At 35.0% G+C, this 24,216-nt stretch overlaps 1 protein-coding gene across 2 annotated transcripts in view; it reads left to right on the top strand.

Moving 5' to 3' along the window:
• Positions 1-24,216, top strand: part of LOC100894133 (multiple epidermal growth factor-like domains protein 11) — a 54,028-nt gene that overhangs the window by 25,899 nt on the left and 3,913 nt on the right. Inside the window, exons 8-26 of one of the 2 annotated variants that reach the window (XM_030972358.1) lie at positions 2,743-2,863; positions 3,708-3,946; positions 8,401-8,441; positions 8,869-8,938; positions 10,773-10,955; positions 11,884-11,996; positions 14,532-14,695; positions 15,242-15,347; positions 15,879-16,025; positions 17,233-17,370; positions 17,839-17,967; positions 18,553-18,681; positions 19,280-19,414; positions 19,816-19,944; positions 20,418-20,546; positions 21,041-21,169; positions 21,600-21,756; positions 22,143-22,354; positions 23,377-23,466. In XM_030972358.1, coding sequence (XP_030828218.1) covers positions 2,743-2,863; positions 3,708-3,946; positions 8,401-8,441; positions 8,869-8,938; positions 10,773-10,955; positions 11,884-11,996; positions 14,532-14,695; positions 15,242-15,347; positions 15,879-16,025; positions 17,233-17,370; positions 17,839-17,967; positions 18,553-18,681; positions 19,280-19,414; positions 19,816-19,944; positions 20,418-20,546; positions 21,041-21,169; positions 21,600-21,756; positions 22,143-22,354; positions 23,377-23,466 — 2,561 coding nt within the window. The remainder of the gene's footprint in view (positions 1-2,742; positions 2,864-3,707; positions 3,947-8,400; positions 8,442-8,868; positions 8,939-10,772; positions 10,956-11,883; positions 11,997-14,531; positions 14,696-15,241; positions 15,348-15,878; positions 16,026-17,232; positions 17,371-17,838; positions 17,968-18,552; positions 18,682-19,279; positions 19,415-19,815; positions 19,945-20,417; positions 20,547-21,040; positions 21,170-21,599; positions 21,757-22,142; positions 22,355-23,376; positions 23,467-24,216) is intronic. The other variant, XM_030972359.1, reaches the window with a different exon arrangement.

Here is a 24,216-nt window from a genome sequence, read left to right as displayed (position 1 = left end):
GGCATTTCACTCTAATATGAAGAGTGGAAGGGGTAGAGAAGCCGATTGAGTCTGAAGTTTCCATTCATCTCAGCCTGTTTCTCACATTTGTTCTAAAACTCTTCAATGACTATAGACAGTCGGAGGGGATGAATCATGTATTAAATCAGTCTACCTTCTGTTGAGGATCCTTTCAAATTAAAGCTATGCAAGACAAGATTGAGCGCCTTAACATAGCTTTATGCACACGGTTACGGTTAATACAAATACATACATGTATATTACAGGTCCTTAGTAAGGCTTTACTACATGAAGATATAATTCAAAACATATTGTTTGTAAAGCATTTTTACTGATACTTGAAATAATTTTTAAAAGTTCTTCAGTATTGCCTTATTCCATGTGCTTCATATGGGGCACCACCACACATTTTGCCTTTAAAAAAAAATGGAATGGTGAAAACTTGTTGTATGGTCGTAATATAGTTAAATCTTGTGATTGTTATTTTAGATGAAATCAGTTCAGTTCAGTTCAGTTTATTGAATTCCATCTTTAAAAACATTTTTACAAAGTAAAAACATACAATTTCATGTACAATATAATACATAAATTGGGATAGTATATACATGTGAAATGAATTAATACAAAACAGAATAAGGCCCAGCTGTAAAAAAAAACCAAGAAAAGGTTTTGTCTGGACAGCTTCCTATCAAATTAGATATAATAAACATAGTAAGAAAACAAGTAGCAAGTAAAGTTTCGGATAGTATCATTCAGAACAACCGGCACAAACCCAGTACATGATATACAACATGGTAGGATGAAAAAGTCAGAAGATAGCAAAGGGGAAGAAAGAAAGAGAGAGAGAGAGAGAGAGAGAGAGAGAGAGAAAGAGAGAGGGGTAACAAGCTAGATAAATACATTCAGTGAGAGTCATGCGCAATCAAGAAACTTTTGAGATTACGTTTAAAACTGTTGTAAAATGAGAAGTTATATTAGTTGGAAGCAAGTTCCAAATTTCAGGTGCATGATGTCTGCAAGAATATGATGCAAAATTTGTATTAACACACCATCGGTGATATTTCTTCTTATTTCTAGTATTATGGTTATGTATTGTACTGTTTGTTGTAAACATATCGGATAAGTTTTCAGGAAGCAGACTTTTTTCGTTCTTAAATATAAGTATAGCACACAAATATTCATTTAGGGTTAGGGTTAATGGACAGTATACTTAATATACTTAATATACTTAATATAACATTTAAGAAATACATTAATATGATCTGCAGTAATTCCCTTCATCAAGAGTCTATCATTATCATTCCAGGGGGGAAAATCACACAAAAAATACAAAATTTGTTCTTGGGATTCCCTTTGTTTCAACGCCAAACTGTATATACTTTACTAAATCCTACATGTAATACAGGAAATGTTCAAGTGGTGGAAGTTTTTCTACTTGTGGCATCCACCTTCCGAAACTTCCTTCCTATCCTAAGAGCAAACTCTTACTTTTTTCTTTCTTATTTTTTACTTTCACATTAATAGTTTAGAAATTTTCTTCCATTGTTACATGAAATCTGACCTGTGATATGCTCTTGAATCAATTAAACTAAGTGATCAATTACTAGGATATAAGACTTTCCTTTTCAACGAAATAGTAATAACAGTTTATCGTTTGCTTAGAAAATTTCCTAGACAAGATCATTGTTGTTTAAGTGAAAGTTTGGAGTAGGCAAAAGTACCCACTATATATTCTTAACATTTAACATTTTGCTTAGATGTATCATCTGTTCGGAGCTAGAAGGGCGATAACTCCTGTCATTTAGTACAGACTGAACGCCCTTTAGGCTCTTACCAGACAGATATTCTATGAGTACTTGTATCAATAAAATGATATTGATTACACAAGTAATATGTGTGTTTTAGTTTAAACTTTCAACTGTTTATATGAGGCTATGCATATAAACAACTTTAATTTCCGTGTCTATTTCCTGTCTTGCCTGGTAATTGCTATCCCCCGGGATTTGTTACTATCTTGCGCAATGTTATTCTGTCCATTAAAAAAAAAGAGCTGAATTGTAAAAGACTTTTTTGTGGTTGCATTTGAGTCACCAACATTTAACCTTAAACTTTTTAACATGCTGAACAATAGGTGTAACAGATGTACAAAAAGTAAATATTATGATGGTATCAATCCAAGTACTTAATATATACTAAATAGTACTTAGTACTAAATATTGAATTTACAATGTACATGAAATTGAAATTGAAATGTAAAGTGTGAAAATACAACAAAGTCATGTACTTAGATCTTTTAAGATCAAACATGATTATTATTTTAAACATGGAAATCTTTTACCTAGGTCAATATCTATTAGACTTTATCATAATGACAGGCTTTCCCCATGTCTGCGTTTTTTTTTCCTCGTTCAAAATTATGCAAAATTGTGGTAATAATATGCAAGGAGTTATGTGTGAATTTTGGAACAAAAAATACTATTAAGTTTGCATATTTTGCCTGATAATATTCTTAGATAATTTGGAAAAGGGCTAGACTTCTACACTCATTGCACAATTATTAACGAATCTGAAGAATTATACAAGGTGAGTTTTAGTCTTGGTTTGGCATATTTACCAAGAGATGTATTTATTGGAATATTGCAGAAGCCAGACACTATACAAAGTTTCTTTGTATATAATGTGATTCTGCAGGCTAAATGTCACTGGTAATGATTTGCATTTGAACCTTTTCTATTGATGCAGGTGCCATGATTATTGTCCCCAGGGTACACATGGACCAAACTGTGTCAACCAATGTCAATGTCAGAACAATGGTGTCTGCAACCCAGCTACAGGCAAATGTACATGTAAACCAGGATGGAAGGTATGAAGAAATCTAGCAGTATAATTTAAGGAAATTTCATGGGAAAGAAAAGTATATACCAATGTTTAATGTTTAATGTTTAACACGGTATGTCCCTAATTACAAGAGAGACCTTTTCTGCTCTTATATTTGTCTACATTATGTCCCTTGTTGCATCATGATAAAGAGTAGAGTATCCAATTAATTGTGTAACATTCAAATGGAAAGAAGATTTTTTTTCTTTTCTTCTCCAGAACTGTAGAACATAAATGATTTGAGGCCTACAAAATAATGTTGGAGACATATTTTATAAACTTGTTTGTTCTGATTTGTCTTTAATTTAGTTAATCCCAGTAATCGGATTGATATAAAAGTGGACTAGTACTGCTGAAAGAGACAAATAATATATATGTACATGTAAAAAATCTGTGTACATGGGTAGATTTTGGCATTGCCTGAAATTAAATTGATCAAAACAAGAGCTTCACCAACTCTGGTTAACTGTTAGAATATAAGTAAAGATATGAACAAACAGCAAGTAAAAGAATTGTAGTGTAGACCCTGTATTACTTGTATAATAGATGAATTTTAAACTTGTTATTCCATCGTGATAAATATATATATTTTTGATACTGTGATCTAGTTGAATCTTTTTTACAAGTGAGAGTTATGCTCCATATTATTTACATGTATTCTGTGATTTATTGAATTTCAAACTTTTGTATTTCATTTTGATACCAAATGTGCTGTGGTTGATTCATTTTCAACTGAGATAGTGTTACAGCTGTACTCCAGTTTTAAAGTAGAGTAACACATTCAATCATCTCCTTACTGTGTACATTAATTGTAACTGTTTGCTCTGTAGGGTGAAGTGTGCGCTGTGCCTTGTCACAGGGGCCGGTATGGCCAGGATTGCAGGAGCCGTTGTACCTGCTTCAATGGTGCCTCCTGTAACCCTGTCAATGGCACGTGTCAATGCCCTGAGGGGTTCCAAGGGGACCAATGTGAACTGCAGTGCATGTCAGGAACCTATGGAGTCAACTGCAATCTGCAGTGCCAGTGCCAGAACGACGGACGCTGTTCTTCGGTCGATGGCAGCTGCAGGTAAGCAGAAACTAATTTAATTCTTAAAATTGTGAGCAAGGAACAACATGGATGTTAGTTTGATGCTGTTGTCTGATTTGAGGTCCTTTCACCTCTCTTGTTGAGACTTACGTCTTGTTGGCTTTAGCACAGTTGTAGGTTTCAAGAAGCATGTTTAAAGTTTTTCAAAGTTTTCAGACTTCTGTATAAAAACTACATAAATGGCGCATTTGTTAGTTTATCTTTTGATACACTGTAAACAGTTGCCATGACATCTTTTTTCAAAGATGTTGCTTTGTTATAAAACACCTGCTTGTACATCCTAAGAACAAAGGATTGTGACATTGATCAGAGAATATCTTGATCTCATGCGTACTTTGCCTTGAGACATCTGTTTTGACAGATCAGTGTAGAGCAGAGCATGTTTATCACACTTTGTTCAAACAGTATGCAGCGTGAAATTTGAAAAATTCATTTAGGCTGAAGTGTGTGATTGAAAGAAAGAATGGAAATGTAATTATTTTTTTATTCAATATATTTCTCTAACTGTGAGTTACCCTCCCTGAATACTTTCTTCTCCCCAAAATGTCATTCCTTCAGAGGATGATCATGCATCTAAATCTGTTGCAAAATATATAGCTAAGATATGTATAGCCCAAGTTTGAAGAGAGCGATACGTCAGAAGTGTCCACTTGTTGACGGAAGTAGCGCGTGAGTGTGATAGGATCATAAGGTAAACTGTCAGATCAATATGCTTCCTCTCACAATCCCAAGGGTATTGTTGATTTTTAGTTCTTTTTTTGTCTAAAGCCAATTTTTGCCAGCTAATGGAGTGCAGCATGCATGGCTGTGAAATTTTGGAAATTGAAGCAGACTTGATGTGGGTGTATGTGTCTAGAAGTCTCTATGCAATCCAGTTAATAGGGTCTATAAATTGGCTTTAAAGTACCATGGAGGCTTAAACTCACAATTTGTGATTTATATTGGTGGACTTTAAGTCGCCCTCTTTGATAATTGAATATTGTCCTTTACGTTGCTTAAATAATCCCTTGTGACTTAATTACTTGGAAAATGAATCATATTTCTTGTAAAATTTAGAAAATGATCAAACTGATATTAGATTAGACATTTTACGTAAATGGTAATGGCATGAATTTGTCATGATTTTATTCCATCTGTGTGTTTGAGAAGCATCTTATCATCAGACATCACTCCGAGTCCACCGAGCCAGAAAATGAGTCAATTCATTGGCTCTTTGTAGCTCATCACGTATAGCTAATGTACTCATCAACGAGCCATGTTGGTTTAAAGTTAGCCCTTGATGTATTCCTAATGACTTTGTTCAGTGGGATGTGACAGTTCACAGATGATATTCCGATCAAGATTCTTAACCTCTGCGGCGCTTGCACACTTCCTATATTCACTACTCGGTGGATGCGGCTTTGATTACCGCTTCCTTCTGCTTTTTGTGTTGACACATCTGTAAAGACGCTGCTTTAAGGTCTCAAGATGACAATAAAGACAGCTGAAAATGCTACATCTAGGCATCAGGTGAACTACATAAAAACAGAACCACAAGGAACATATTCTTATGGAAAAAAACATTTGTATGGATGTCAAGAGCACATTTCTTCTCGTCTCCTATTTCTGCCAATCTTTCTCTTGAAATCCCCAACTTGCACACAAGAAATCTTTGATAAAAAGTTTCAGGAAGTTATGTTTTTGTTTCCTAGGGAAAATACCATGACAACATATCCTCAATTTTTTTATTTCTGTCTAGTGCACAGTTTTTAAACCTAATTATTTTATTGATGGAAACTTCAAACTTGTTTCTAAAATCTTTCTAAAATCTTTCTGAATGTTGGTTTGTTAATTTACAATGGTTTAAACTTGGCTTTACATGCAAATTGTATACTGTTATATATTTCTTCATGGCAAAAGGAATCACATAATGATAATTAATGATGATCTCCACATTAAGGAAATATCAAAAGTAATTTGATTGCAGGAAATGGCTTGTAATTTATTTTACCATATGCAGTGTCAATATTATCAAACCAATTCTCCAGTGAAGGACTCAATTATAGACATTCTTTGTAATTACTGTATGATCACCAAATAGTATTTTATGCTTGCACATGAAAAAGAAAACTTGTTATCTAGAATATTCCATCAGTACTTGTAATTGTGCTGTACAAAATATTGGTCAAACTGCAAATATGAATTAGGAATCTCTTTCAACATTCACAGTCCAAGACCATTCCGAGAATATCAATGAGAATCAGTCTAAGGAAGCTAAGATATTAAATAATGGGATCCAGATATTTGTTAAAGGTCGAAAGTTACAGAATAGTTAGAGGGGAAAGGAAATTACAGTTGAGAGTTCCTCTACTCTGCTCTTTGATAGGCAAGAATTGTGTGAAGATTAGTAGTAGTAGATGGATATAACAAAAGACAGCTACACAATAAATGTCTGCTTTTCTTTGCATAACAGTGATAGTACTTTGAGCCATATCAAGTATATTCATAGAATTTATTACAAGACAATGTAGTGTAATGTAGTAATGCCAGTTTTTAACTTGTGCACTAGCTGCTCACCCTCATTTGAATAAATATGCTTACCAGATTACCAAATCCACAGAATAGTTGATACAGAGCTATTTTTTTGCAGTCACATAGCAGTAAATAAGATTAATGCTATTGACTTGCCTGCATGTTCCTACACATACCTGTATATATATGTATAATGCTAGAACCACTAAGACTATAAGCCGTGATCCTGACTCTTTTTACATGACTCCATTTTTAGTCAGCAAGATTATCTGGCTCTACAGGGTTCTCCTGATGACATTCGGACTTACGTGTGATTTAAAATTTCCTTTCCGTAAAGGTGGAAGGCTGATCAACCATAAGGGTGCTCCTGTGCATCATTGCACATTATCTATTACAGTCTGTGCCTGGCGTTCATAAAGCTTAGATCGGTAGCATGGTAATGGAGCCTAAGCTTTAGGGATGGAATGATGATTATATTTCTAAACACTTGCTTGCAGATGAGTTATATATCCCTATTTTTGTTATGTATACATATACTGTAGTTTAGGACACATTTATTCATCAGTGTATTCATGTGGTCACGAAAAATAATGTGCTGACAAGATATTTTAACCAATTTGGTGTTTACTATTTGTTTCAATGGATGTTTATGAACCGGTAGTGGAAATTCCTTCCAATGAAAAGTTTATGTTAATCCATTATTGTGGTATCTTTAAATATTGGAAATCACATTTTTTTTATTAATGATTTACAGTAGGTACTTCAGAACTAATTCTTCGGTCTATTTGATTATGTTTAAAGAAAATCTCTATCTTACTATTGAACAAACTGAAATGATGGTGATTGTGTTATTAAAGTCAATAGTTCATAAAAATAATCTACTTGAATTTAGTATTGAAAATGGTGAAGAAAAGTTAGTCTGAGGAAGGAAAGTAAACTATGGAAGTATTCTTTGGCACAGATTTAACACAAATCTGCTTCTCTTAAAATGACATCATTTCCCCTCTTGAGATTAAGGGGAAATTCTCATAATGTACCATACACAACCGCAAACATGTTTTCAGCCATCAATATTTCATATTTCTTCAACGAAAGTGTTTTTGTGAGAGGAATGAGTCCGGTCTTCAGTCAGCATTCATATCTAGGTCAACCACATATCTATGTAACAATGTACGAGTATGTCCTTGATATGCTCTCATTTTGACAGCACTTGGGATGCTTGGATGCTGGGATGTTGTCTACGTCAGGCACCCACCATTCTCTCATCTTTCTACCTACATTTACCATATAAGTCGCTATTACTCACTTTTTTGCCCTCTTTTTAATTCTATGCCAACTTATCTAATTTCATGATTTTTCTGTCTACAAATTTGATCATTCTATAAATATACTGAACTCTCAGTCCTGACATCTTTCAGTTTCTCTTGCTCACTCTGCTGTCTTTGCACACTCTCTGTTTCTCTCTTTTCCTTTCACTCGTTCTCTACTATATCTTTTCTCTTCTATCTCTTCTCCCTTCTCTCTCTCGATTCTCACTGTTCTTACTCTTTTCTCTTTATGATCTTTCCTCTCTCTCTCTCTCCCTACCTCTCTCCTTTCCTCTCTCATTTCCTCTCTCCTTTCCTCTCTCCCTTCCTCTCTCCTTTCCTCTCTCCTTTCCTCTCTCCTTTCCTCTCTCCCTTCCTCTCTCCCTCCCCTCTCCCCTTCCTCTCTCCCTTCCCCTCTCTCCCTTCCCCTCTCTCCCTTCCCCTCTCTCCCTTCCCCTCTCTCCCTTCTCCTCTCTCCCTTCCCCTCTCTCCCTTCCCCTCTCTCCCTTCCCCTCTCTTTCTCTTTCTCTCCCATTTATCTTTAGTTCCCTTGACTTGAAATAAATAAATTACATATTACCAATATTAATGTATTTTGTATTTTATTTATTACAGCTGTCAAGAGGGCTTCCTTGGAAAGTACTGTGGAGAGAGTGGTAAGTACTGAACTATTTTGTAAACTGTTTGTCTTCACAAACTTACCTAGATAATGAGGGCAGAGATAATATATATTTATTAGATTGATTGCTACTTATTAATTTAAGCTTCAAAAACATGATTTATACTCCCAGGGATTCAGTGCAGTTCTTTGCCATTGAGCTTTAAAGAGATTTATACATTTGTCCTTGTGGCATCCATGTTAATAACTGAGTGGAACGACCAGAGGGAAAGAAGATGCTACAGTCATACACAACTGTTTCCTTCCTGGTTATGTAATAGTTTTATTTGAGAGAGAGTTGACTTTTGGGGACCCTGGGAATTTACAATGCATACAGTAAACATAACTGATAGTAACGTGTTTCTGTGCTTATTAAAATCTGAAATGTTGTTTTAAATCACCTCTCTCTTTCCCTTTGTTTTCAGTGTGTCCCCCATGGAAGTATGGAAATAACTGCTCCAGTCTCTGTAGTTGCAATGTAGAGCACTCCTTGAGGTAGGTCCCATCAGAGATAACTTGATCTACATACAATACCTCCCTACAGGCGCGTTCACATATGATATGTGCTAAACTGTCTAAATACAACTCCCCCAGCAAAGTAAAATAATTTTATGTGTAAATGATCAGAAATTACTGAGGATGAAAGAAAGAAAAAACAATACATATGGCTGCAAGCAACAAAGGCCCCTGCATGTACCGACATATCTTTGTGTTGTAAGTTAGAGAAATGTTTAGGTTAAATTAGAATTTGTTCAGGTGGTTTACCAGGTCTTGTGTGAATGAGGCTTACTTAATTCAAGAAGTAGTTGTATCTTTGGTCGGTGGGTTCAGACATGAGCAGTGTTCAATATGAACTTACCATCTAGATTGCTAAGTGCTCATTTGGCTACCAGCCAATGATTATGAGCACTTGTTTGACTTGGGAAATGAATGTTTGCATGCATGCAATGTTATTAGAGACATTATCATGAATATATACCGGTAACTGTTTTTGTAGCATGTAGACCCTGAAGTGCTTGAATTTACGACGTGATAAAATATCCAAGTAATCAAAGGAGGTGCACACCGTCTTATTCCTTCTTTGTTTGATCTTATGTTTGACCTAATGTATGTTAGATCTCATTTGTATTCATTATTATTATAATATATGTATGATTTATTGAATAAAGAACAGATTTATAATTTGTGTGTTTATTATAAGTTTTGGTTAATAATTTTTAGTCAGACAATGGTGCGCTTAGAGACACACGTATTAAGCGCCTAATAAATGTTGTGTATTATTATTATTATTAATCTTATCTTTCACAAAATGCCCTGATACTGATAGACGCATGTTTATGGAAGATTGATATGTTCCGAAGACAACCTTAAATTAGACCACCAGAATTTCATATTTCCAAATTGGATTGACCAAACATTAATGTTAAATCTGGTATGAATGTGCTGTTATAGTCCTAACATAGAATGATTCATGTTTCAGAAGGGCAGAATGCCTCTATTAACCGGAAGAAACAGCTTCCTCTATCTACACAACAGTGTCTAATCACATTGTTTCGATTGTTCAATCTCTGCGTAGGCAGGCGTTCAAGGAGAATTGTAATAAAAGAGGAGGCCCATGCTGATTGTAAGATATGTAAAGGCCTCATCTAAAGAACAGTGGTGATTGATCCAAAGCAAATTGCAAGTCCTCAAATCTTTTCATACATGACGATTGCCTATTTATTTGCACATGATTACATGTTTAACTTGAGATTGATTTAAAAATCTCAACTTTTAAGACAAGGCCCTGGTAAACATCATCTGCAAAGGTAGATTTGAAGTGATGGAAATTTTTACCAGTTACACATAATTGTTAACAAACATAATCACTACCAAAATTTAATCTATCAAAGAAGAAGATTGGTCCATATCATGAACACAGCAAGTTTTTCCAGGAAAATTTTTGTAGTTGTTGTTTACCGGAATTTTGGTTCATAGATGGTGTTTTTTAATATTAATGACCAATGAAAATAACGTTTATTGAATTTTCTTCCAAAAGAGTACGCCCAAAATATGGAATGTATTATAGCAGTCAAATATGTTTATTAAGTCCACCAAAGGATCATATGAAAAACGGCCGGCGTCTTAAGATAGGTGAACTTCTACACCTACAACACACAATTCTTCCCAGAGGGAGACAGTTTGGGGCAATTATAATCAGCTGGCCTCAATAGAGATGTGGCTATAGTAAGACAGGTTTGTATGTATTTGATATACATGTAGGCCTACCTGGCTAACATCTACATCTTTGATAGGCAACCAAATGCTTCTTCTTCCTTCTCATTTACAGTTGTCACCCCATTACTGGACAATGTAAGTGTAACACTGGCTATGTTGGTTCAGAATGTGACTTCACTTGCCCTCTTGGTTCCTATGGCGATGGATGCTATCAGATATGTGAATGTCAGAATGGAGCTCATTGTAACACTGTAGATGGAGTTTGCACCTGTGCGCCTGGATGGCTGGGGAAAATGTGAGTACCGGTATACTTTTATTGACATCAAATTGGTTAAACATTTTAAAAAATTGTTTTGACAAACTAATTGTTTTAAGAGATATATCCTTCCATGTGTAGGATTATCTTCTGTTATTACACAAGTATGAAATTCATGATTACATTTGAATAGAATTTTTCTTCAGTATCATAATTTTTTGTTATAGGGGGAGAATTTGAAGAAATGGAAAGTGTGGGTCTTGGTGTCAGTTTTACAGAGCTTTTTATTTCTGTTGTAAATTCTCACACATATCGTTCCTATTTTCACGTAGTGATGGTAGTGAGTAAAATCCGCACGCAAATTGTATGCGATTTTCATTCACTACCGTCACTTCATGAAAATAGGGACGATATCTTAACCCATTGAATACTAAGTGTTAGGCAGCTTGGGTTGGAGTCTATTGGAGATGAGCTAGTGTTATACCAATATCAATTGTTTTCTGAAGACTTAGAAACATGAGGTTTTACTGACTATGTGCAGAACTTTCTTTTTTTCATACTTCTAAAGATTTTAGACCGTATACATGTAGTTCATATCTTTCATACTTCTATCCTGATGGCCTTGGCAATCTTTCAAGAGGTTCATCCCTTCCTTTCAGTACCTATATATCCTACTTCCTCTCCCCATCCTTGTATCATGCTTATCTTTGTCTACAATCTCCCAAGATATGTCAACTCCTACTCAAACACTCATTCATATTAATCAAACACTGCATTCAATATTGTTTTTAAACCCTTCCTATTTTGTGACTAATACATGGTTTGTGGAATAATCTGCAATATCTGCACACCCACATATTCCTAAATTACCAACAAATATCTCTAATGACATTTCCTACTACTCTGTTCTCAAGAAATTTCATGAATTCCGTTCTTTCGTTGTATTCCCTCCCTTTCCATTAATCAGCTGTAACGAGACGTGTCCTGTTGGTAGCTACGGCCACGGTTGCCAGGCAACGTGTAACTGTCAGAACGGAGCCACCTGTCATCATATAGACGGGGACTGTATCTGCGCCCCAGGTAGGTGTCTCCTGCTCTTAACACTCTATCTATACCTCATCTTCTGTTCGTTTCTTGCCGTATGTTTTGATTAGCTTGCATATCTCGGCAAGAGCCAGAAGGGTGTTAACTCTTTGTAAAATATTAGCTAGTGCCCTTCTGATTCTCAACAGGTGATGATCAAAGAGAGACAATTTGGAAGAAGTCAATTTGGAAGCAGATTTGGTCCAGGGTTTTAAATGGATTGTTCAGTCCTATATTGATGTTAATTAGCCCTTCCTTTACATGTGAATGAGCTATTTCAGTCTGCTTCTGGAGCAAAAAAAATTTCTCAGAGAAATAAAATCCAGTGACACCTTTAGAATAGTTGATTTTTTTCACAATGAAAAAAAGCTATTTTTCTCACTGAAGCTAGCGATACTTTTTTTGCAAAGAAAAAAACTGATGTACAACTATTACGTAACAGAATAGTTAGATGATTTCTTTTCCCATGAGAAAAAAGTAGTTTACTGAAGCCTTAAGTAATAGCTTTGTGCAAAACTGATGTACAACAACTTCATAACTGAACAGTGAAGTGAAGTTTTTTTCTAATGATATAAGCAGCCAGATGGTCTTTGGATTTAAAGCTTTAATGTGATTTTAAGATGATGCAATACAGTGTATCAGGACATATCAAGTCTTCATATGAAGAGCGATACTTTGAATTTTAAACATGCCAAACATTTGAGAAGAACATTAAGGCCATTCGCGTGTGAATCTTTCAAATGAATGTGGATGCCAAGGATTCCAACAGAGGCATTGATAATTAAGTATCCTATGTCTACCTACCCTTGTGTCTGCTTAGTCACTACAAATGTTACCTGGTAAGATGAGTATCACGTTAATCTTCATGACCTGCTGTTTGCTTTGGGCCCACAGAAGTATCTTACTCATCAATTGTCTAGGATTCTACAACTTACTTGTTGAGACAGACAGAAAATTATAAAAATGCTAGAGCTGGGTTCAGACAGGAGTGATACTAGCAGTGTAAGATAAGCTCTAGAGATAATGTTGATTGATGAAATGTTTGGAGGAAAATATCCCTTCCTCCTACCCACCACCTTCAGAAGCTTAATGATTTAGAGTGAATTTGGTGGTTTGGTGCTATATTTGTCCATGAACAATTCATTCTTAATTATTCTTGAAGGTCAGAATGCTCATGTGTCAGCTTTTGATAATTGTAATATATTCCTGTTTTCTGTGACTTAATTCTCAAAGTGTTTCTACATGTAGAGTTGATTCCATTGAGTCTTTCTACATGCCTAAGATACAAATCACATGCAAGCTAGGCCATTGCTAGCAAAATAAGATATATCCCACTCATAATGGATGAACGGTTCAACTGACACGTTGTATTTCTTGACAGAGGTCTGTTTACATGTTAAGTGGTAACCCTAGAGCATAGGAACTATCTGATACAAAATCATATTTGAGCAGGCGAGAGGGATGTAAAAGATATACTATCCCTGGAAGTCCTAAGAACATCTGATGGTTTATTTTGAGGTGCTTCCTCTGTGCAATATGGAGACCTTTCTATGTCTTGAAGGACGTCTTTTCTCACATTGTGTGATGTCCTTACATATTTGAACAGGTGAAAGAGGAATATAAATGATACCCTATCTGCAAGAAGACAAACATATTACGTTCATCTGATGGATTACTTTAAGGTGCTTCCTCATTGCACAATGGAAACACATCTCTGTCTTGGTGGATATATGCTTTTCTTTTTGCTTTTGTTGTAAATATTATTTAATGCCCATATACATATTTGTGTGTATAATGTAGGACACAGAAATGGAAAGCATGCTTCTCTAATTTTTTGCTGCAGCTTTCATTCTTAGGCAGTTTTATTGCCACATTGTATGTGAATGTGAAGTTTAATGTACAAGTCTTCTGTTCATCTAAAAGGTCACTGTGAATGAGTGTGCTGGAAAATTGGGATTTGATTAAAGCTAGCATGAAGGCCTTTTTCTGTCACCTCACTTCACCACAATGACTCTGGTTATATTAACCAATCAAAGGATTATCTAGAAGGCTCACCAACACTTTTAGACCATGTTATTTCTGCTGTGGATATATGCTTATCTTCTAGGTTTCTACTGTCTCGATTCCAAAGGATAGATTTGCATTTGATGTTGACCGTGGCTATTGGGTTGAATATAAAATGAAATGAGGCTTCGCCTCGGGATGATAGAAGGGCCGGTGTAAACACTACCTTGGGAGTGATATTTCCCACCATCATCCTCATGAGCAGTCAATATTTGTATAATATTTCATGGAAAAATTATGCATAACAGGCAATAAAGGAATCCTTCTTGGATATATTACAGTTCGTACTGAAAAGGAAAATTTAATTTTAAACAAATTCGTGTTTTATTTCTCTATTTCTTTCTCTTTCTCTCTCTATATCTCTCTCTTTCTTTGTTCCCTCTTTGTCTCTCCCCCTCTCTTGTTTCTCACTTTCTTTCTGTCTCACTCTCTCTGACTTTCTCTTCCCCTGTGTCTCTTTCTCTCCAGGTTGGCAAGGGGTTCACTGTAATCTTCCATGTGAGAATGGTTTCTATGGTGATGGATGCAGCAGGTTATGTGACTGTGGGAACGGAGCATCTTGTGATGCAGTGACTGGACAGTGTGAATGCACCCCCGGATGGTTACAACCCACGTGTCTTAGAGCTTGCAATGTGAGTAGTACATGCATGGAGGCACTAGTGGAATGATAAATAATAACAGCGTATTTGTTTTGTTAGAATGTGGTTTCATGTATAGGCATTTTGATACTTCGATTGACAATGCTCACTGCTCTGAAGAAAACAAATATTTTAAGAATCACATAACATTTTAATAAATGTATACTGCCATCCGCAGTCCTGCCTTGTTATTTCAAAATATTCAAGTATTGTTCTTGAAGTCTTATGTTGTATATTTCAATATAAAACTTAAATTTTCTTGTTCCTTGGATATCACAACTAAGTGACAATAAACAATTTAATTATATTATACACAAGACCGAATATATTTTGGTAATCCTAAGTTCTGTTCATTCTGCTCTATCAGTAGGTATAGTGATTCTGTTTAAGTGATGTCAGGTTAAGAAGTGAGACACTTGATTATATAGAAATACCAGAATGACATTTTAAAATCACTACATGCCATTTTCCCCCTAAAAGATCCTGTTTACTTTATCATGATAAGCTCTCAATTCATTTAACTTCTTTCTTTTCTTCCAGCCGATGAAATTTGGACCTGAATGCATCAATAATTGCAACTACTGTGAACACTCCTCAACATGTTCTAATGTAGATGGTCTCTGTCAATGTGACATTAATTACACAGGTATGAAGGCATACAGTCACATAATACCCCATTACCTCTTATCTCACAATATGACAGATCAATCTATGATCAAAGGCTCTACTCCTTCATGGATTATGATTTATAGATTATGATTATGATTATATAGATTTGAAGAATTTTTTAGTGGGAGTGTTGATTGTAAATGAAAGAAGACATGTTTATTTGTTTTTAGTTGGTTTGATATTATTTTATATTGTTGGTTACATGAAAAGATGCCTCGGAATGCATAATTGTTGAAAATCATGATTTTATGGCATAGAGGTAGAACCATATCTTTTATGATATAGAGCTGGTATTCAATTTTGTCAAACTCCAGCTTTTAATTCACTGACATCACAACTTATTATGCCCTTTGTGTTCCGGATCTGTCTTATTGTGCTACAACACTTCGCTACACGACCCGACAATTGAAAATTTCTAAAAGAATATTTTGTAAGATGTCTTATATTGGATGAGGCTATTTTCTATTTTTCTTTCTTCTTCAATGATTGCATTATTCTTTCTCAATAGGTGTATTGTGCTCCAGTTCTTGTCCCAATGATTTCTGGGGACCTAGCTGTTCCCAGACCTGTAATTGCCTCAACGAGGGTTCATGCCATCCTTTGAATGGGACCTGTCTGTGTCCTCCTGGATTCACAGGAGAGTATTGTGAATTAGGTAAGTTATCACTATCCAAAGTGGTCATGATTGTCCTAACTAATTGAGTTATACTTAACCTCAAAAGTGACAGGGAAGGAGAAACAGAATCTGCCCCCTGTCATTGTATTTAACCTTTGAATGTTAACTGTATATGACCTCTATGATTCACCGGGGATTTTTTTGAATTATGTAAGAGGAATAGTGTCATTGATCATGCAAATGTCCTAAAAGATAAACTCCAGTTCTGGTAAAAAAAAGAAAATTAATTCTCACACAATCAAACGAAACTTACACTGAATGTTCAAGATTACAAATAAATGACATGTGCTAAACAATTTTGGAAGAAAATGTATATTGGCTGAGTAATGAGCATAGAAAGACAAGGAAATCAAGGTAGTACTAGCCCCGACACCATGTGTGTTGTCCCATATATAGCTTTCTGTGTACAGTGCTTGTTACTTTACCAAGACTCGGCCAAATTTATTATGATTTTGTTGACTCCAGAACCTTGCAGTGCACACCAATACTTACATGCTACATGATCAACGGTTTCTGATCCATTCCACACCTTTTCTTTCACAATGCAATCGCATCACCAGAACTCACCTTTATCTTAAATTATGGAGGTAGTTTTAACCTCAGAAGGTCTATAGGGGAGGGGATGTACAGAAACTAGCCCCAAATTATAGCCTTAAAAAATAATGGTAATTGTCTATGTCCATTGGGGTTCACATGAGAGTATTGTGAACTAGTAAAGTTGTTATGTAAATATCTTGAATCATTTAAGGTATTATGAGATTTTTTATTGAATTAAGCATGAAAATGTTTATCAGTGTTACAACACACTTTGGAAAGTTCAAGCAAAAGTGATCATTATTTATTTGGTTTAAGAATATTGTGCTTGCTTTTGTTATACCTGATTCTATAGTTCCATTTTCGGCAGAGGATAATAGATAACAAAAGTGGTTGGCACTAAACTAAGGAAGAAATATTTCACTTTGGTTCAGAAGGGGGGGGGGGGATACTTTTTTATTTTTCTGCCCATCACAATTTTGAGAAACATTGTGTAAATACTATTTCAAATATTGAATGGATCTTTCAAAGTTTTCACATAGATCTTACGGTTCTTGCACTGTTTGATGCCTTTACAAAAGTGAGGCAATTCATTCTGTGATATGACTTTCATTTAACTTCCGTTCTCATTTGATGATTTTCTATCCTGCAGTCTGTACAGAAGGCACGTATGGTTATGAGTGTGGTTACCCCTGTCCTGGTACATGTATGAATGGTAACGCCACTTGTCATCCAAGAGATGGGAGCTGCACCTGTCTCCCTGGCTACCAAGGAGTCAACTGTGATAGACGTAGGTTAACCCATGGCTACAGACCTCTTGTATTCTCATTGGCTTAATACAGGGATCACCCAGTTACCATAGTCATTAGGTTCAATAAATATAAAATACATTTAACATTTAATTATTGTTTATTTTGAGCACAGTATGATCTATAGTTAGGGCCAGAAAGAAGAGCCTTGTTTTTTGTTTAGTGGGAGATTCTAGATTGGGTAATCTCTAGAAAAGTGTTGGCATTTAATCCTTGATTGAGTTCATCTACTTTTATTCATAAATGAAGCATGTTTATATAGTACTAGAATATCTTATTATTTCTTACCAAATAGTTTTGCAAAGCTGTGGAAATAAGTTGATAATGTCATATTTGAGACTGAATTTTAAAAAAAATTGTTTTTGGTATACATGCACAGCGCAAGAAAACTATAAAATCTTGATCAACCCACCATAATTATTGTACAATTTTGATTTCTCTCTGTATAGCTTGCCCATCAGGATTTTATGGTGTTGGATGCTCACAGGAATGTATGTGCAGTAAGAACTCTACCTGTAATCCAGTAACAGGACAATGTGAATGCTTAGCTGGATGGATCGGACCTGATTGTAGCCAAAGTAAGTTCTTTGAATTTATCTTTGATATGTGATGTCCTTCAAGATGCATTAATGTTAGCTGTTTTGTGTCATATGTAACAGTATTTTATGTACAACATTGTCACTAATCAGTATGATGGCTGTTTTGAAATGGTATACTGCTGTATCAGGGTTTAAATGATAGACAAGAGGCCTAGATCTATATTTCTTGCAGTTTCAAAGATCAACCTGAATATAGCAGCAAGGTAAGTTTTTATCTCCCAGAATACTCAAGCACATTTCTGTTCATGAGAATGAATAGATTGGCCGGTCTAAAGAATCCATATGGTTCTGCAACACCTTTGGATCACGATAACGATCTGGAATGGTTCTCTGACAGTTGTTTATTCCGTAAAAACTGTAGGAACAGGTCTAGGGTTGCAATAGGGTTTTAGATTAGGTATAGAGTTTGGTATAGTACATGTCCAGTGTTGTGTTCAGTGTTAAAGGTCCAGATTTGTTTAGTGTAGGAAGTTGACTTCAAAGCAATTATTGAAGGAGCATGTGTTATATACAACCTCTTGAAATATTTTGTCCCAATAATGTTATAACTTTGTGTTTGTCCAGAATGTCCTGAAGGTCGCTACGGCTATGGCTGTGCCTTCTCCTGTGACTGTGCACAAGGAGCGACCTGTGAACCTTATGATGGAGAGTGTATGTGTCCCATTGGATTCGGTGGACCAAGGTGTACAGAGAGTAAGTTTAAGGATACCATTTCTTCTAGAGGTATGGTTCTGTACAATACTGATTTCATGCAGCCGAAGCAGTGTCCTCCCAACCCTTGTAGCGCTTACAAGTTTGCAACATCTTAAGTTACAAGTCTGCTATCGATTGTCCTCTTTTCCTTTGGTTTAATCATACACAAACATCAATCTATGATATCTGTCTTCACATGATATGGACCCATTTTGAATTGCAACAAGAAAGACTCTTCCTTTGTTACCATAAGATATATAAGACACTGAAAGGAACGAGAGCTGTTTTCTTTTATTGTTATTGTCAACATACTGTGCTCATGATATTTTGTATTTTTTGAGGTCAGTGTTTAGTACCCTGTAGATTCCCTGATTTGAAGAGTTTAGGAATCATCCATAATATTCACCTTTTCATAAAAGCTATCTTGAGTGTAGTTTCTTTCAAATATACACCATCCATCTACACTGTGCAATTTAATTTTGCAATAATTCAGTTGCTATTATTCAGAATTAATAAGTAAATTTATACCAATTGTATAATATACAATTTATGTAGAGAAGAGACTTTACTTTAATCCTCACCTTCATCCTTGTTTCAGGTTGCCCAAAAGGAAATTATGGAGAAGGCTGTAGCCTCGTATGTGAATGTAATGAAGAAGGTACAGCATCTTGTAGTCCTCTCAATGGACACTGTGACTGCAGCATTGGCTATAGAGGACATCGTTGTGGACAATGTGAGTTACTAATGATTTTTTTTCTAAAATTGTTTGATATATATGGTCCAAAATGTCCACAATAGCCTACTAGAAAAATTACAAACTTGACAATTTGGTGAAACTTGACAATCTCATGGAGAACTTAAGGTCGGCAAGTCAATTGGTTCACTGCCTCGAAATATATAATATTATCCATTGATGATAGTAATTGATAATTCTTATAAAAATAACATGAAAAAACTTGTCCCCCCCCCTTCCCCCCCCCCCCAAAAAAAAGTCATTTTTTAATCTTACTGCTAAGAAAGCAAGTAAATCTATATATACTTATGGTTAATCAATACCTTTCTGTAAATTTGCAGACTTTGGATATTTTTGTTAGAAATTTGACATTTATTTACACCATATTGTTTTTATTGCAGTGTGTGTGCCAGGAACGTATGGAATTAACTGTCAGTTTGACTGCAAGTGTCAGCATCAGTCAGCCTGTAATCCTGTAACAGGACAATGCCGCTGCTCACCTGGATGGATAGGAGATACATGTGAACTAAGTAAGATGGGTTACCACTCTTTTTATTGAATTCTTTGTCCCCCTAATATATTCAGTTAGAGTTATCATATCATTAAAGTTCAGATTTCCTAGGAATAAAAAAGTGATTATGAATGAAAGTTTGATTCAAGGCTGCTTTCAAGATTTCCTTTTATGCTCACAATGTTGTTGATAAGTTATACAACTGTACCAAGCGTGTTCAAAAGGATTATTAATGTTACAAAGACAAATGGTTGTGAATTATTAAAATGTGCAAGGAATGAAAACGTTTGCTGTTGTCGTAAGATTCACAGCTTAATTATGTCCAGATATTCACAAATTTGCAAAGTCACTTAAAAAAATATTAATTTCATGATTATGTTCAGCATCTTGCATTGCTCTACTACATTAATTTACAACCATCCCAGAATGGATCATAGTATTTTGATTTACCATTATTACTGTTAAGGCTATTATACTTTTGTTTTGTAACAGAATGCCCGCCAAGCCACTATGGTATGTTCTGTAACAACACATGTTCCTGTCCAGGTAGATCTGAATGTGATCATGTGAGTGGGCAGTGTTTGTGTCCACCTGGTTTCTATGGCAAAGAATGTAAACAAGGTAAGTATCTCATTTAAATATTACAGGGATTCATGTGTTCATATCATTTATTTATTTGTCCAATGGACATTTGTTTGCTCACATATAAATAACGGGTTCATACAAAGATTACAAAAACAGAAAATATGATACAAAACATTGATAGGCCCATATTTTGTTGATAATAAAGATAATATACATAATACTGAATTTCATTGTCTAGATAGGGGAGAGGAAAATAATTCTATATGGGATTTTCATTTTGTTTTTGTGAAGTGGGATAGGAATTGGGGAGGGATGCAACTTATCCATGACATAAGAATGTAAATATTTCAAATTTGAGACTGGAAGATAAATATGGTTGGCTACTAATGTAATGATGACAATAAAATAAGAAGGGAAAATATTTTTTCTCAATTGCAATAACTTTTATTTCAAAATATAATAATTTACACCATAATAAAGAGCAGAAATAAGTAACAAATGATATTACTTGTTTTCTTTGTCTCTTCCAGTGTGTGGGCCAGGGTTCTATGGATCAAACTGCAAGGAGACATGCAGCTGTCTCAATTCTAACTATGTTTGTGATTCAGTCAGAGGCTGTGTATGTCCTGATAATGTCTATGGTGGACAATGTAACATTGGTGAGTACAAGCATTCAGTTTCTTTGTCAAGACCTATTTGCAAATGGCTCAAAAAAGCTTTGATAGTTGCTACTTTTATCTAAAATATTACTAGTAAGTCTTCATCCTCAAGATTTTTTCAATACCATACTTATTCTTGAATGTCTGAGAGGTCTATAGTAAATATGAAATTGTATAGCTGTGGAATTTAAAAAAAAAATGAAACAGAAAACACAATTCATTAAATAGATGAGACATCCATGTTACCCTTTATGTTTAGACAGGAAATAGTCAAACATTAGCTATGAATGAATATATTATGCATCAGTAAAGCAGTGGAAAATGAGGAATACACTGTACTAAACAGATGAGATAATGAATTACATGTCACCCAGCAATAAGGAATGAATATTCTCATCATTTCAACAAAATATGATTCTATTCCTTACAGCTGGAATTAAGAACCAACAGACTGGTCTCATGTCTGGAGGACCAATGATTGGTATCATCATGGGCATCATCATCTTCATCCTCATCATCCTCCTCATGTTAGTCTTCCTCTGGAGGAGAAGATACAGAGGAAAACCAGATTATGGATTCGCTATCTCGTGAGTAGATTATCTCACTTCGTACAATACTATAGTAAACCAGATTCTCTCTCTATTTTCAATAGCCATACGGCTTATTACTCATATATTGCAAACTATATCTTGTCTACAGAAAATTATTTAAATTTAAGTTAATTTCACATCATATTGAAGAAAGGCCTACTAATGATAAGCGATAAAAATATTCATAATTTTTTGGTGTAATTCATATCACATTAGTGTCTGTATGTATGGAGTGGAATTTGAAAATATATTGTGTCTAGAATAAAATGGTATTGTTTTGATGAATGAAAAATATTAAATTGTTTATAATGGGTTAGATTATAATCATTTAGTGGGTAATAAATGATAAGGGAAATTGTACTCCTATTTCTCTACTCTTCTAGATATTCAAGAGGTGACATGATGAACTCCTCTGGTCCCACTGTCGTATCCAATGGAAACGCTCATAACCTACCCCCAGCCAGAGACTCCCCGCTAGGGGCCAAAGGTCAAAATAAACTCAAACTCCAGAACGTGAATCCTCTATTCATGGCGCCGGTGAAGAATATTGAAGATGATGACATGGCTGGGGGCGCCATAGGAGGAAAATCATTTGGTAAGTTTGCTGGTTAAGCTAACCTAACCTAAATGCTGATCTTTCACAATTAAAATGATATCCTAAGTTATTGGGATACTGAGATGAGATTACATCATTTGTTGAGAGCCAGAAGGGCATTATAAGTTTGTTTATGAGTTAAAACTCTTCTGGCTCCAAACATATGATAAAACAGAGAGCAATTTGGTGATGGTGCAAGGTAGCTTAGCACAAGTGGCTTGAAAAGATTCATCCAGAACGCAAAAGGAATAATTGTACGTAAGTTGGTGCTTCTGAAATAATAATCTGACCTATCTGAATAACAATTGTTAGTATCAATTTGTGCCTAATTGATTCAATAGAGTATACTACAAATGAAATAACAATTTTTTTTTACCACCTTCTCAATTGCATTCTGAATGCTTCTTTACGTGCCACAATTTGCCAATGCCTAAATATATGCTGCAATATAGGAAGAATTGCCCCTGATGCTGCAGAAAAAGCCACCATTTTTTTGTTTAAAAAAATTAAAGTATCCTTTAGTTGTTGAGATATTAAGACAATCAGAATTGTTTTGCAAACAATTGGCTTGATGCCAAAGGTCAGTTTGGTTGATGAATGGAAGCTATTTCAGGCTAAATGGATTTGTTTGGAAATGTTCCAAACTCATACTCATATAGCCTGAAATCCACTGGTGTTTGGTATAAGTAATTAGTTTATGCTGATGTCTTTCATCAAAGATCTTACTTAGTTCCCTTTTTATTTTTCCTTTTAGTGTGGGAGTTACAGGGAATTAGTTAGGTCTATTAGATAATAGCATGATGATACATGCCAAGAAAGCAACATAAACAAACTGTGTTCAGACTTTCAAATATCATGCGTAAGTCTGTGTAGAAAAGGGAAGTTGGTGGGGTTTGTAAAAATTTCTGGTTGACTTTTAAAAAAGTCCTTTGTATTACCAAAATATCAACAAAAAATAGGAATGAAATTCCATTTTAAAAACATCAACTTTAATTTGTATGTAATTGTTGTGTGCTGTTTAGCCACTGAAGACAAGGTTGACAACACGTATGAAACAGCGATCCCGCCCCCTCTACCCCCAGGACGGGGTGAGGAGGGAGACTATGAAGATGGTAAACAATCCAAATCGATATTCTGCAGGCAAAAATTAAAGCTAACACACTGCTCCCAAAATACATATTCATTGAGATATATTGATTTGTACACACCTGAAACATATACCATGTATGTGTGTGTTTTGTACTAATGCTCTAGAATATGCATAGCATCATTCAACAACCAGAAGTTCCCTATCCCCTATTGATCAAACATAGATTGCCTTTGAAAATTCAAATGATATAGTTGCCCAATTATGTGTGCACCTGAAAAAGCATTTGAAAGAAAATAAGTGTTACTTGCACTACCTGACCTAGTTCAACTGCAGAGAGGAATATAGCATGAAATGCAAACTGATTATGAAATGTTTCATGTTCATACATTCACCTTTGTTTGCCCTCATATTTCCTCTCTCATTCATCTCACTTGATGATTAATGTAATTTATCTTTCTACTTTTGTTGATTTTGATTTTTCCAAAAAGCATCAGTGTCATAAAATTTGTAATGCATTGTTCTAAGCAATTAGATAAGAACTATGGACAGATACTTGTTCTAGTAAAGAATGGATTTTAATATGCAATGAAATTACCCGATTTAGAACTACCCGATTTAATAAACCGAAAGCATATAGCGTTTCTAAAGATTTATTGTAACTGTACTGTTATATGTTTAGTAAAGCTTGATTTGTAATATGTAGAGTAACTTTTAGATTATATACTTTTTAATGTTTTTTTCATTCTAATACAATTGAAGATTTTATGATGTA

This window comes from Strongylocentrotus purpuratus, unplaced genomic scaffold (assembly GCF_000002235.5).
Source record: "Strongylocentrotus purpuratus isolate Spur 01 unplaced genomic scaffold, Spur_5.0 spur5_scaffold_6, whole genome shotgun sequence".
In the NCBI taxonomy this organism is placed as follows: Eukaryota; Metazoa; Echinodermata; class Echinoidea; order Camarodonta; family Strongylocentrotidae; genus Strongylocentrotus; species Strongylocentrotus purpuratus.
Note: the sequence above shows the minus strand (reverse complement) of the source record. Positions and strands in the feature narration are given on the sequence as shown.